Genomic DNA, 16,720 nt, shown 5'->3' on the forward strand with positions numbered 1-16,720 from the left:
ATACCGAACAGCAAAGACAAAAGAGCTTTCAGTCAGAAATATGATTTACTTACATCAAATATTAACTCCAAGAAAACATTTTTGAAAGTAAGTGTTTGGAGCGTAGCTTTATATGGAAATGAAAATTGGACGATCGGAGTAGAAGAAAGAAGCATTTGGAAAAATAAAAGAAGAGACAGACTTATTATTATTTAGGCCATTATCTTAAAGCATCCTGGAATAGTAGCTTTGATAATGGAGGGACAGGTAGTTGGGAAAAATTGTGCAGGCAGGCATCATTTAGAATATGAAAAACAAATTTTCAGGGATATAGGATGTAGGAGGTGTACCGAAATCAAATGACTGGCACTAGATAGGGAATCTTGGAAAGCTACATCTAACCAGTCAAACGACTAAGAGAAAAAAAATGTTTCGCTGTATTCGATAGGAAATTAAAAAAAATCTTAACGCTATTTAACTTGGTACTCGATTGGTCGTTATGAATAAAATAACTGTCCACAAAAAATCAATTTTACCGGTTAATAATTTAAATTTTTGACATAACAGGTTGCAAATCGATATTAAAAAAAAATAATAAATCTACAGTTAATAAGGCTTATTACAAACAATAACTAATTTTACAACAAAAGAGTATTATTTATTCCCTTATGGAAAATAATATAATAACAATATTCAATTAAAATTAAAACTAAACGAGATAAAATATTAAATAGCCTACTTAATAAAAAGGGACCTTTTGTGGTTAGCCACAGGTGTTTATACGTGGAACTGAACGGTTTACCGTACAGAATATTTTACAAAATGGCTCTAACCGGATGACAGACGACATTTTAGGTTTATGTACATCTGGGTAAAATAAAACTAGGGCGATACCGTTCTACTAATTTATAATAGATTCCAAGAGAAATTTTCTAGTTTATTATGGCTTTACAAAAGGGTTTATAAAATGGAATAATTTATGAAGTTTACAAATAAAATTTTCCGAAATACATAATTATTTATGCAGAGTATTTAATTACGTATATAACATCGTATTTCTCTTAATAAATAACATATTCGGCAATAAATGTACGATATAAAAATTCGTTTAATATTATTTTTTCTCGTTCGACTGGTTTAATACATTTAATATCCTTTTATCATCTGTGCCAATGTTTTAGCCTAAAACTTTCCTTGAAATCTTGTATTTTTGACTATCATAGATTTTATTTTTTGTTTTCCTTTACTCATTTTAATTTTACTTTTTTCTACAACCAAAATTGTTCTGAGAGGAACTGATGATGGTCTGGATTGTGTAGTGATTACGAAAGAGAAAAAAAAATCACATTAATACTATTTAAAATTTGTTAAATACATAATTAAACCAGAAACTTGTCAGAACAAAAATCTGTTTAATATTTTAAGTTAAAAAATATTATTTAGAAATGACGTCTTTCACAACAAACGTTCACAACACAATCACTCTTCGTCTCTGATACTACTTAAAATCCTTTCTTTTTTTTCACAATTATTACGACAAATCACACAGTTTGGAAACAATGCAAATAATACGTTAAAGTCTATACAATAAAACTAAAATTAAAACAAAACATTTCTGAATACTTTCATAGAACGATGTACTAAACAACAAAGACAAGACAAAAATGCAAGCGATACTTTCGATTCCACAACGATCAGCTGTTAATGGATGCTCTTTCATAACAAAAGAAAAAAACTAAAATCTGAACAAAAATAAACCCCCAATTCTTTTAACATACGGGCTACCAACTTTGTTTTTTAATATTTTATTATAACCTCCCACTTCACTAATTCTGCGTAAAACCGTTGGTACTTTTTCGTTTCTCCCCCCACACCAAAAAAAAAGGTTTGCAAGTTTTTCATCTAGAAATTACTCAAGGTAGCGGTCATTTTATACCGATCAAGTAGTTTGCAAAAACATTGTTCACCCCATTGATTCCATTTCATTAAATTTTATTTTTGCCAGACGGAAGTTTGTGCGTATGGTGCATGCATATGTATTTTGTCTTATAACTCTGAACTCCGGTAAATTATTTTCTTCAAACTTGGTTGATAAGTTCGTACCTTTAAGGGGAAAGAATGTATTCATTTTTTACAAAAATTAGGAAAAAGGGTTCGGGTGTTTTGGCCGAAATAGAATATCAAATTTTTACTGAGGCACTTAAACAAAGAACTTTCTTATTTTAGTTGAAATTTATTTCATCCAGATCATAAATTACCAAAAATGTTTATTAGATAATCAACCTCTCCCTACAAAGTGACTTCATATACTTTCTTTTTTTAGCTATATCTCGCATTAAAAAAGGAGTTAGTTGGAATTTTTTTTATCTGTACTTTCTACATGAGTAGCTGTTGAAACTATTATAAAAATCGTTGGTCGATCCTACTCCAATGTGTTAACAAAAATATTTATTTTTAATTAGAAAAAATTTTTTTAAATCTATTTAACATTTAAAATCCTCTCTTAAACCTATTAAATTTAAAGTACCGCGTGATTCAAAAAGGTCTTTACAACTTTAAAAGCATATAAAAATATACGGAGATAACTTACAAATTCGATTCAGATGTCATTTTATAGAAAAATACATCACATTTGTCATCCCATTCCCGTAGGGGGAAGACACCCACCTTTTGACGTTACCGGTCGCCACACTACCCCCTTCGTCCCAAGCCCTGAGGGTCTTTACCGGAGGTCGTCTGTAGACCCTTAACTGATTACATCTCACAGTCATCAGCCAGGTCTCGGTCGGGATGCCGCTGACATCAGGTTTGACACCTAACATTCAATTTGGTTCGGTATGGCGTCCATTTTGTAATGCGACATACATCCCACCGGTCGATTTCATTGTAGACAGTAGCCGATAATTCGTGAGTTACCGCTGTAGCTGCTGTTCGAAGTCTTAGGTCAGCAAGATTGGTAGGCGAAGGTGATACATAAACCCGATCTTTAATGAAACCCCCACAAGAAAAAATCTAGCTGGGTCAAATCTGGAGAGCGAGGTGTATGAAATTCTATTTTCACGACCAATCCACCTACCTGGGAATCGAGTAATCAAGAAAATCTCAGATTTGTATACGGTAGTGAGGTGGTGCCCCGTCTTGCTGATACTAAAGGCGCCCATCTTGGTAATCGATTGTCTAAGTGGGGAATTAGACAATTTTGAAGCACGACCAAATAAGATGGTGCGGTGAGGCCGTGGACACTCCGCTCCCAGTGCCTGAGGCCATTGCTCATTTTTAATGATTATGGCTGACGGTCGTGTGGGTAAGTGATAAGTTGGTAAGTAGTTGAGTTGAGTTTTGTGTGTGTGTGTGTGTGAGTGTGAGTGTGTTTGCGCGTGCGTGTGTGTTAGATGGCGGGTGTATGCTTTGTGTACTCTGGGTGAGATTGTGGAAATTTAATTAACTTTTGTGGATAAGTTATGTCTTGTGGCCATGTCTTCATGATTGTTGTGCGCTTGTCTTGTGTCGGCTTGATTTTATGAATGTATAAATGTGTGTGGTACGTCTTAGTACCAGTTAGGTGTTCTATTTTTTCTGAATGTTTTCCTCTTTTGGTAGTTTTGGTGTGCAGTGTGTGCGTGTAGGGGTCTGGTATGAATAATGTTTGCTTGTGGAGACCAAATGTATGTGTGGGCGCTTACTCCCCTCTTGAGGTAATGCTTCATTAGCAGTTTTCCAGTAGGTGGGGTCGCCACGGGTGGAGGTTTAGTCGGTAGTGCGCAGGAATATATACGTATTTTCTGTAACAGCCAGTCCGACATTGCTTCAGTACCCGTAAATGGGGTTCCTCCATCTCAAAAAAAATATAAGATACCATTTACGGTTGCCTCCTTGAAGAAGAACGAGCCGTTCTGTCTGGAAGAAGAACAACCTGTCTCAACGAAGGTTTGAGCAAAGAGTAATTGTTATGCCTACTAAGATGCTCCTTACCGTACTCTTTACGAAAATTATGTTGAACTGCAAATCGTGAAACTAAAACAAAAACCCAAAGCGAGCACGTTCCGTACCAGTAATTGTATACATTTTTATCAACACTGGTGGCCAAACTCGGTAGTAATGACTAAATGAGTCAAAACCTGATGTGTTTTTCTATGAAATGAGACCTGAACCGAATCTGTAAATTATCACAATATATTTTTATATGCTTTTAAAATTCTGAAATCCTTTTTGAATCACCCGGTATAATTAATATATGTATTTCATAGCTCTTAAATTTTAGTATTTCTTGAAAGAAAAGTTACTCTAAAATTTCCACCCGTTTCACATTTCAAGAGATTTTATCATAAAATTATGAAATAAATATTTTTAGATAAAAAATATGAAAAAAATATTTTAATTTTTGTTATAATTTTCCATTAAAAATAAATTATTTTATCAGAAAGACAAAAATAGAGTTCAAATGTTTGAACTAAAAACTGAATATTCAAAAGTGAATTGCAGTTCATTGCGGGTTTCGTTTTAAAAACATAATCTTTAAAGTTTGCATAAAAATAAGTTATATTTTATGCAAAATGAGTTTAAATGAGCAATAAAGCGCTTTTGAGTATACGTTTATAGAAAGATTTTTCAATAATTAAATATTTTACCGTGAAATTATAAAGCAGAATTTGGCTAAATAGACCTAAATAGACCGTATAGTTTTGAAAATTTCTACATTTGTTAATAGGTATATAATAAAGAAGGGGTAAAAGGAAGGGCTAAAATGACAGATGACTTGTAGAATATTCTCGCATATAATCCTTGGTTTCATGTGCAAATAATTCGATAGAAAATTGTATGATTTATACTTCCTTTGCTGTCAGTTATTTATTTATGTTTTAAGTTGTCACGTAGAAGTTAGCTCACACTATTTGTTATTGAATTCATTCAATATTCCTTATTCTCAAACACAAATCCAGTCTTTCTGCGTGCTTCTAAACCCTCGCACCACTATTACACTCGTAAATTTTTTCCTTAATATTATAAAGCACAGTAAATTTACCTCACTTATATTCGTTTCAAAGAAAAATACAAATCTCAAGAAAATAATTTTTTGAAGGACGTAATTTGTATTCAAAATTAATTTGAAAATTTTTCAGTTCTTATAAAAGTATTCATAAAAGCAAACAAAGGCTTTGTTTTCTTTCTCGGCTAATAATCGGCTAATAACGATAATTGAAAAGATTAGAGCCAAATAACAAAAAAAAAAAAAAAAAATATTTTTTAGAACTGGTGAATAAGGTTTATACACAGGTTAAGCTTAACGAATTTACTTAAGTAAAGTTTTCTCTAAATACTTTAAATCCTCGTCAACAAAGAAAAAGAATGTTTTCAAAAAACTTGGTTTTCATCTCCTTTTTTTAACTTTGTTTTCTTAATTAAATATATTGATTTATTAATAATTATTAACCTCTGATTGTAAAAATATTTTACGATAAATAACAATTCAACTTTGACAATAAAAAAAAAATATATGAAAAAATATAAGTTGTTAATGAAATGGTATTTTTCATTTTTTTTTTTAAAAATGTGTATATGTAATTTTTAGGCGTACAAGGAAGTCACTTGGTGTCCAAATCACAAGCAATGATTGTGGAATTAGTTGGACCCTAAAAAGTAAAGAATTGTAAAATAAATAACCTATAAATTATTTTTGACATGACATACTTTATTATTTTTTCTTGTTAAAGAAGAATCAATTTATTATTTCTAATATAAATTAAAACTACATAGCAATTCAATATCTCCCATTTACATTAAGTTTTATTCAGTTAATAATCAATTACATTTTTCATAAAGAATTCGTTTTATCGTTCATCTTCTTTTACAAATACATCACAAAATTGTACATTAGAGAATTTTCTCTGAGAATCTTTTAATAATATAACATTTTTTATGTACAAGAGAAAGTTATTAAGATGGGAGCCCACGGTCTGACCTCACTCGTCACAACCCACCTTCCTTTTTCCTGTTTAGCCTCCGGTAATTACCGTTCAGATAATGCTTCGACCGTTTCTAAGATCTGTGGTTAATTGAAACCCAACCACCAAATAACACCGGTATCCACGATCTAGTATTCAAATTCGTGTAAAAATAATTGACTTTACTAGGACTTGAACGCTGGAACACTCGACTTTCAAATCAGCTGATTTGGGAAGACGTGTTCATCACTAGACCAACCCATATCCTTATGGTTTAACCACGTTTATTATTATTCTTAATATTTTAAGCCGATATTTTTATACAAATACTTCTTTTTTTTGTAATTCAGTTTCTTTCTCTCAAGTCTTATTTTCTTTATTTAGTTTCGTATTTTTCCTTCTTTTCTTGACTTTTAGTTAACAGTAGTTAAGATGTTTATGTTGGTAAAATTCCTATATCTTCAAGAATTTTATGTTTTATTCGTTTTTTTATTCTTTTTACAATTATACCTATTTAATTTTTAGTCTACTTTTTTTAATAGACAGCAGAGATTGAATAAATTATACCCGTAATTCAAATAGAAACGAATTAAAATTAAATAACGTATATTTTGTTGGTGATTAAAAAATGTGAAATATAAACAATCATCTTCCAAATATATATATATATATATATATAAATTATTTATAATATATATTTTAATTATTTCATATGGATTATTGTACGAATGATTTTAAGCGTTTTAAACGCTTAATTTACCAAAATTCATTACTAGAATTAAAATATGTATGAAAGTAATCTAATGGGGAAAGGTTTGAGGTCATGTTCGGCTTGAGGTCATAAATATATATTATTATTTATGGGTCATAATTATATATAATGACCTTATTTGCCTTATTTGAGGTCATAAATATATATCTGGAAAACGCTTCGTTTTTCAAGTTTAACTTCCGAAAAATTTCTCTCTGATTTCAGCTCTAAAATCTTCTCAGAGTTTTATGCTCTAGAAACGTTTTTTTTTTTTTTAAAGCTTTATTTGTTTTCTGGCAAGTTTACAAATCTATCGTACCCCAAATCCAGAAGAATATGCGTTTTCCGATACCAATTTTTTATCTTTTACAATAAATATTAGAGAAGAATTCTTGGACCTGTTTTATTAAACTTTTCTAGTAAAGAAAAAAACCATTAATTTTATCACTTAATTAAATTCCAAAATTTCATGTATGGCTTCGATTAAATTTTGGAACAGAAGGTTCCGGATTCGAAACCGGAACCTTATCGTTTGAATATTTCAATGCCAGACTATCGATACCATTCTTTGGTAGATAGGTTTAAATTAATTATACATCTCAAAATTGGTCGATCTGAGCCTGTTCCAAGTTACATGTTTACCGGTACATTTGCACTTACATTGTACTACTTCTGTAGCTACGTCAGGCCTGGCAAGTCGGTAGCGGTAATTATACACACACACGCGCGCACCCACACACACACCCACACTACCACCATCACCACCACACAGCCAGACCTGGCAGTATCTGGAAAACTAGATGGAGAAAACAATAAACAAAGAATTTCTCATACACAAAAAAATATATTTACATTCTACTAAAAAAAAATATTTTTAATAAAAATGACAAAGATGTATAATTTTCATAAGCTCGTTTTTTTCTATATAAGGTACATGTTCTTTTTTTTCTTTTATATAAGGTAACGATTTAATAAAAAAAAAAAAAACATTATTTAGACATTATTTAGTATTAAATATTATTTCAGTTCGATACCCTTTTGATAAAATCCATGCTTTAAAGGTTTAATGAACGTATAAACAAAGTTTAATAACATTGATCTAGGTAATTTGCGAGACACAAATTGTAATATAAATGAAACTAAAATGATTTCAACGACGGGTACAGAACTAACGTATTAGGAAAGGATTACGTAAATCAAAAGCGTTCATTAGTTCCGACCATAGTTAATGACTGTACAGTAAGTTAACCATACTATATATTTTACGTTAGTAAATTTGTGTTTAACCATAATTATATATCAAAAGCCGTTTCAAATATTAACTAAGCAGTTACATTAATTTTCCTATAGAAGTTTTGTTAAAATAAAGTTTAAACAAATATAGGAAAGGTAATAAAAGTTGTCCTTAAAATTAACAAAATATTTTTTAACTTTGAAAATTTAGTACTACTGCTTTTATACACTATAATTTTGCCTTTAAACTGCTTCGGAGTAAAAATAAAAAGATAAAGTAAAATAAAACTACAATTCACAATTCGGAATATGTTTCATACAATGCGCCGCATCGCCCAATACATAAACATAAACTTGTCAACCGAGGAAAACATAAAATAAGTACAAGTTAATGACTGCTTATCTAAACTTATGAACAATACATTCCGTAATATTTTTTTTTAATTTATTACTTTTCCGCCTAGCACGACAACAGAGTTGTAGAAGGGAAAGTATTGTAATCGGTCAAATTTAGGCATATACGGTTTTCACTCGATCATTACGTTTTGACACCGAAAAACCCCAAAAACTCGTACGGATAATTTCCGGAAATTTGTATATACGTTTGTGTTTGGTGTCAAACTATAAATTATTTTATATCTTCAGAACTACTGGACCGATTTTGACCAAACTTGGTCAGATACATGGGGCACATTGATGCCAATAAATTTGCAACTTAAATGGTCAAGGAAGTGATGACGTTGTAAAGCAGTTCACCCTCAGTATCTCAAGATTTTGCGTAATTTAATTTATTTTTCTTAGGCAAATTTGTTAACAATTAAAAATAATTTTTCCAAATTTTATTTACAAAATCGCATTCCTCACCCCAAAAAAATGCTCTAAATAAACTAGTGGCTAAATAGGTATACTATGTCATTAGTACCTCCGCTCACCACAAGAAGCGCTAGTAGTCGTCCCTCTCAGCTGCTGTAGTCGTCTCTCTCTCACAGTTTTACTGTCTAGCCTCCGGAACCACCGTATTACTTGAGAGGATGATATGTATGAATTTAAATAAAGTATAGTCTTGTACAGTCTCAGGTCGACCAGGGATGTATAATTAATTGAAACCCAACCACCAAAGAACACCCACCGGGTTGATATAGTGATGAACGCGTCTTTGCAAATCAGCTGATTTCGAAGTCGAGAGTTCCAACGTTGAAATCCTAGAAAATGCATTTACTTTTATACGGATTTGAATATTAATTAGATCGTCCTGGGCCGGCGTTCTTTGATGGTTGGGTTTCAATTAATCACACATCTCAGAAATGGTCGACCTGAGACTGTATAAGAATACACTTCACTTACACGCATACATATCATCCTCATTTATCCTCTGAAGTAACCTTTTTTTTCTTCTTTTTCCTGTTTAGCCTCCGGTAACTACCGTTTAGATAATACTTCAGAGGATGAATGATGATGATATGTATGAGTGTGAATGAAGTGTAGTCTTGTACATTCTCAGTTCGACCGTACCTGAGATGTGTGGTTAATTGAAACCCAACCACCAAAGAACACCGGTATCTACGATCTAGTATTCAAGTTCGTGTAAAAATAGCTGGCTTTACTAGGACATGAACGCTGGAACTCTCGACTTCCAAATCAGCTGATTTTGTTCTGAAGTAATACCTGACGGTGATTCCCGGAGGCTAAAACAGGTGAAAAAACACAAAAGAACACCGGAATCCGCGATTTAGTATTCAAATACGTATAAAAGTAATTGCTTGAAGTCGTTTGCTATGTTGTAACGTCACAGATGAGCAGTAGAATTAAGTAAAAAAATAATATTTAAAGTATAAAAAAAGTATTTAATGTGCCCGCTAGTACGAAACCCGCGCGAATGAAATATGGTATGCGCGCGCGCTTTAGTTAGAATAATTGAATTAAATAAAGAAAAAATATTACGTATATTTTAAATTGTGTGTGTAAGCCGTGCATCAGAAAAAAACTGCGCGGCGGGAAAATCCTACAATGTGTTGTCAGCTTTTTTTAATTATCAGCGAGTTGACTTGACTGTGAAATTATTTTTCATTCCTTTCTGTTTTGCATAAATCTTTTAATATTTACTAACCTCTATATTTTTATCTGTTTTACACTAAATGAGACACTACCTACCCCGACAGACAAAACACAATTGTATCATGTAACATTTTATGAATGAAATGAAAATATGAAAACGTAAATTTACATTAACAATAGTTTACATATTCACCATATTACTACAAAAGATTTCCCAGTGAGCACAATCGTGCTTAGCTACACATTTGTGCTCATATTGAAAGTAAAACGTAAAACGTTGTTATCAAATCCTATGATTTCTTGTTAAATGTTTGTCAACAGTTCATTGATTGAGGGGATTTAATTTATAAACTCTATCTTTCAAATAGCCCCAAAGGAAAAAATCAAAACTGGACGAATCTGGAGGAAACGATTAGCAACATCTGATCGTTCGTTCTATAAAAGCCACATGAACGCGTACTGAAGAATCGTTTTTAATACGACACGTTCTTCTATCTATACTGTTTTTCACGGTTTGTTAATTGAGCATAGAATTCTTCGAAAATTGTATCGTACATTTCTTTATTAGAAGTTTGGTGAAAAAATACTGGCCTCACTACACGAGAAACAAGACACCATATACCGATTTCCTCATAAAGTGAATTATCAGGACTTTCAGTCATCCGATATCTGGTTATGCGGATTAACATACCCTGATAAATCGAATCACAAGCCTCGTCTGATATGAAACATACCATCCGGTCTACTGTCTATCAGCAATGTTTTTTTTTAGAAGCCAATAGAAATAATAAAGTATTCTCGTGTTTTTGTGTTCTCAAACGTTGTTACGAGATACAGTTTCAAATTTAAATCAAGAAGAATTTACAACAAAATAGTATATTTTCCACCTCTTTATTGTGATAATTCACGTATAAATTTTATCAAACTTTACAGAAATGTTTCTTTGAATAACGGTTAGAGTTTCTGGAGTCCTAACGAAATATCGCCTATTTCGTTATGCGTTTGAAACCGTTATAGTTGTAGGTCATTTGTTAACCGAATCGTATTTACTATTCTTTCTGGTATACTGGAATTTGGGAAATTTTCCGCTTATATTTAACGCGTTTTATTTACTTAAAAACTTTTCTCCTTTTACATTCATATATCTCTTAATCTCGAATTTTATGTACCCAACTACTTTTTATCATCCTTAGTGACAAACAATGTACTTGTATTTCAAAATTTATTTTTCTATCTCTTTTTCTCCCTAACAATATTCAAATAAAATTATTATTTTTTTTAGGAAATATAATCATTACAAACTTTACACAAGATAAAAAAAAAAATTTATAAAGCATAGACTAATGAGCACAATAGCCAAGGGAGTAGGTTATACCAGTGGTTTACAAACTTTTCCGAGTCACGAAGCCCTTTTTCAATTAAAATTTTCCATGTCGTCCTACCCAAAGTAAAAGTATGATTACTCGTAAGTAAGAGATAAAAATAAATAAAACTCGTGTATCTTCGTTATTTTTTATCTTTATTAATTTTAAATTAATAATTATAAATGTCTTAGTTTAATTAATTATGAAGCTTTTACAATATTTCGCGGCGGCCCTGTGAAGAGGCCGCGGCTCCCCGGGGCGCTGTGGTGCACAGTTTGGGAATCAGTAGCTTATACAATTAAACTACACGATTATACTAAATATTGCATTGGACAAACTGGGTGCTTATTTAACTTTAGTTGCAAATAATAAATAAAAGTATTAAAAAAAAAACGATGTTATCAAATTTCAAATAAAATATTATAAATAATCATATCCACCAATTTATCTACCGTTTGATAATGCATTACTTGTAATAAGTTGAGTAATATATAAATACAGTTAATACAATTTTAGATTATTAATTAAAAATGATGATTTAAATCGGAATTATAATAATGCAATAGTATTACATAAGAATATAAGTAATTTGTAACATCTGGTATAGTAATTTTTTTTTTTTGTTTTACAGGTGTCACAAAACAGACAAAACGATGTTGTTATGATAATAAAAACATCGCCAAACGAATCTCCGACAGAAAAACCGATATCTAACCAAACAAAGTTTGAAATAAAACATGGTACCGGAGGCGATAAAAATTTACTTAAATCAAATAACGTAATAAGAACATCATCATCGTCGTTTCGATTATCAAAATCATCAGGATGCTCACCAAAATACAACACGCGTGTATTATCCCCATCGGCACTACATAACCGCGGTGAAGGTAATGTATCGACGGTTGTTACATGGGAATCACCGGCACCATCTAGATTACATCGACGCGGTTCAAGTTTCGGCTCGACAACAAGAACGATGATTTTGTCTAGCAATGTGACACGAAAACCGACACCTATTTTACGTAGATCAGCAACATTAAAGGTACATAATCAAAAGCTATGTCTAGATAATACATCGTTTTCTACATCTCGTGATGATCCTTTAAGATATTCAACATCCACATTGAATTCTTCAAGAAATGCAACGGTACGAAGTCATCACAGCCGTAATTCTAGCGTAATATCACGAACATCGTCCAGACACGGTCGTATAATTAGGTTAGAACAGAAAGCAACAAAAGTATTAGGTGTTGTATTTTTTACGTTTGTAGTATTATGGGCACCGTTTTTTGTATTAAATTTATTGCCATCAATTTGTAAAGAATGTGAAGAGAATATAAGTAAAGGAGTATTCGATTTAGTTACGTGGTTAGGTTACGCTAGTTCTATGGTCAATCCCATATTTTATACTATATTTAATAAAGTATTTAGACAAGCGTTTAAAAAAGTGTTATTATGCAAGTATCATAGAAAAAATAGCTGGAAACCGTCAAAAAATAGTAAAGTATAAATAATGTTTAAATTATGTAACCGATGAATGATGATTATTATTATGAAAATATTAAGACCATTCGAGTACTATATTAATTAAACAATACACCTCCTAAACGAGCCACTCCTCTTTTTTTAGAAGTGGAGGGGATAAAGTCAAATCAACTTATTCCAATTTGCTCGTGGCTAACGAGTAGGCGGTTACTAGCTAGAGTGGGGGAAGCAATTTAGCCAATCCTATAGCAGCATTCCGGTACGGTTATACATTCTGCGAATCGTACGCTACAGTACTTATCAAAATAGGAAAAAATCTTGTTTTTAAAGATATATATTACAACAACCGATAGACATGATATAAACCTTTTAAACATTTTTTTCGATCGTATTAAACCTTTTTATTTTCCTCGTTACTTTTTTGACTAATTAATTTCAAGAAAAATTGAAATAATGATGGTAAATTTAATAAATTCCTCTCTTTATCCCGGTAATTAGATTTTCACCTTCTATAAGTTCTTTTAACAAATTACATTAAAAAATTTGTATTGAAATATATTTAATACCAGAAACCTTTACCTGCGGTTTAATTTTCGTTCAAAATTTTCAAACGCCGAACAGCTGTTGAAATAAGTATAAGGACCAAATATTTCGTTCCATTTTTACGCGAAACAACTGCGCTCTTGGCAAAAACAACCAACGTTGACATAGAAATCGTTTATACGTTAACCATTATTTTTCCATCCCCTTATTAATTTAATTTATGAAACTGTATACCTAGCATAAATGCATTAAAATTGTATTAAAGTAATAAAAAAACCAAAAAAAATAAAATTTTATTTAAATATATTTTAAAATATATAAATTTCTGAAAAAAATTATGGAAAGATGAAATTATAAAAGAGGTTTTCTTGAAATAAAATATTCGTGGCAAAACCAGACAGATTTTCCAATGAAGAAACTGTCTAATGTATTGTATAATTTAATCGGCGTAGCTGGAAATGTCAAAGCAATACTTTTTCAGCTTTTTTTTTTAAGATTTCAACAAAAAAAAGAATGTTATAACTTAAAAAATATTACTTTGAATTAAAGCTTACTACATTTTCTTTTTTTTTTTTGCTTTTTTCCCCTCTTCTGATAATTTTAAAAGAAATGATAAGAGTATAAAATGAAATTGTTAAATTTTAATAAAATTTATATGTTGGAAGTCAGTAGTTTTTACACGTCTGCCCAAAAAGTAGTATAATGTATTTAGGGTATATGTTTCTTCCACGGAGTATATTTCGCCAAAATATATGTTTAAAGATTTATAAAACTCTGAAATAAAATTTCTTTAGTAGTCTATTGTTTGTTTATTCACAAAGATATCGAACGTGTGTTTCAAAATGAATATCGGGGTTTTAAAGTTATGCAATATTTATTAAGTTTTACTTACATTGATAAATTATACCTTAATGAAAGAGTATAACTTAAACAGCTTTCCTATAAAGTTACAATGTGAGCAACATTCGTGACGCGTACTCAACCAGCCGATAGATGAGTTTATCCCTTACTTTAATCAGGAAGTCTGGAGTAATTGATGCGAAAGCTGCTTCAATCTGTGTATCAATTTGGGTAGGTCAGCTGGTAATAGTGTCACATACACTTGATCCTTTAAAAATCCCCAGAGAGTAAAATCGCACGTATCGGGCGAACGTAGAGGCACCGGCAAACAAGCCCTGTCGTCTGGTCCCAAGTAACCAATCCAGTGGTCGGGGAGTATTCAATTCAACCAATCACGTACAGCGTTGTGCCAATGAGCAGGCGCACCATGTTGCCGAATAAAATTCTGTGGTTCGTATTGCAGTTAAGGAAATAGCTAAGTAGTTATAGCATATCAAGATATTTATTCCAGACATACTTTCTGTCCTGTTTAGCCTCCAGTAATTACCTTTCAGATAATATATCAGAGGATGATATGTATGAGTGTAAATTAAGTGTAGTCTTGTACGGTCTCAGTTCGACCGTTCCTGAGATGTGTGGTTAATTGAAACCCAACTAACAAATAACACCGGTATCCACGATCTAGTATTCAAATCCGTGTAAAAATAACAGACTTTACTAGGACTTGAACGCTGGAACTCTCGACTTCCAAATCAGCTGATTTGGAGAGACGCATTCACCACTAGATCAACCCGGTGGTTTATTCCAGACATACTATCTTCCGCAAAGGTGAATGGCCAATAAACTGCCGTCGGGATCAGCAAAAAAAAAATCCAGTTTTGGGTAGTCTCGTTCACACTGCAATATTTCTTAAGGATTTCCTGATCCTCAGATACACAAATTATGAGTGTTTAATTTTCTATTAACATGAAATGTTGATTCGTCACTGAACGTGATACAATGAAGAAAATCTTCATTGTCACGGTTTATCATTTCATTTGCGAAGGTAGCATGCAAACAATAATCGGTTGGTTATTTAGGTTGTACACGGCTAAAACTGTTTAAGTTGCTTTATCTTTTTATTGCGCGTGAAACTTGAAACAGCTTTAAAATCCCGATATTCATTTTAAATCACTCGGTATGACAATACCGTGTTGATGACATACATCATTTAGAAGTTTAGTTCACCATCAAACCACTAGAACTAGACAAAAATGATACAGTTATAAATATTATATATCTATATTTTCAACTAATGAATAGTTATTGAAAACCATATGTGTTTATATATGTGTGTGATCTCTTTTTATCTCGAATTCTGATTTTGATTTCGGATTCGAATTAATTATCGTTAGAGAATTAGAAAAGTACAATAACGGCTTCGATTCGACCAAATTAAAATTTTGTAATAATCATTAAGCTGTAACGGTGTAAGCTATCAAGTTTGTTTAAACGTACTTATGTAAGGTTTACTAAAGTGTACGAAAATATATAAATATTAATTCTGTAAATCTAAGACCCCAAAATAGCATACCCCAAAAAAGTAACTTTTTAATAATTGTAAAAAAATATGTATCATAAAATTGCCAAAATATGAAATAAATAAATTATATAAGCTTATGAAGCGTTAAAGATAATAATTTTGTTAGAAATGAATTAATAATTGAGAGAACAGTAATAATAATAATGTTCATTCGTGAAAGTCTTACTATGCTTTTCTTTGATAACTGATTTTTAATATTAACTATATTTTTATAAATAACTTATACATAACAAGTATTTTATTATAGATACGAATTGTGAATTAAAAAAAAAATCATAAATAAATAAGACATTTTAGAGGGATTTGCGATGTATTAAATACGAGTATATACTCTCTGTTTGCAAAAAAATTTCTGTTATTACTTTATTAAGAAAAAATAATTGTAGTTAAATATAGTTTCAAAGCATGGAAGAGTAAATATTTCATAATATAGTACCGTTAACTTTTTTATTCAAACAACGGAAAATAATAGAAGAAATAGAAATATAATTTGAAAATTAAGAAGAATTCAAAATACTCTTGGGCAACAAAGAACAAACATAGGGTCAGTGCGTGGTTTTATATATATATACATATATACTAGTGGCCCCTTGCTACTCCGCAGCGTTATTATTACAATTTAATGTTAAATATTTAAAAAATTCGGTTTCAAACCTAGTGAACCCGTGCTCCTCCACAGCGTTATTACTGCAAATTAATGTTATATATTTACAAAAATTCGGCTAAAAACCTATTTCATTTACAACATACCTCACCCCTGCCCCCTTTATTTTTTATTTTTCCTTTCTTTTCAAAGATAAATTGCGGCCGTCAGGCCGTCCAGACGTTCTACTGAACGGATTTTTTTTATTCTGTTCGGATTGCCCCGTAGATACGTCATCAAGCATCGAAAAAACCTTCAGAGTGATTTTCCTAAACATCGGAAAGTTTCTCAATTAAGTAATAA

The 16,720-nt window shown here is 31.3% G+C and overlaps 1 protein-coding gene across 1 annotated transcript in view; it reads left to right on the plus strand.

Moving 5' to 3' along the window:
- The window catches only part of 5-HT2B (5-hydroxytryptamine receptor 2B), a 672,009-nt gene extending 658,424 nt beyond the window's left edge, over positions 1–13,585 (plus strand). Inside the window, exon 7 of the mRNA XM_075379373.1 lies at positions 11,956–13,585. Coding sequence (XP_075235488.1) covers positions 11,956–12,834 — 879 coding nt within the window. The 3' untranslated portion in view covers positions 12,835–13,585. The remainder of the gene's footprint in view (positions 1–11,955) is intronic.
- Positions 13,586–16,720: the final 3,135 nt, after the last annotated feature.

This window comes from Lycorma delicatula, chromosome 12 (genome assembly GCF_047948215.1).
Source record: "Lycorma delicatula isolate Av1 chromosome 12, ASM4794821v1, whole genome shotgun sequence".
Classification (NCBI taxonomy): Eukaryota; Metazoa; Arthropoda; class Insecta; order Hemiptera; family Fulgoridae; genus Lycorma; species Lycorma delicatula.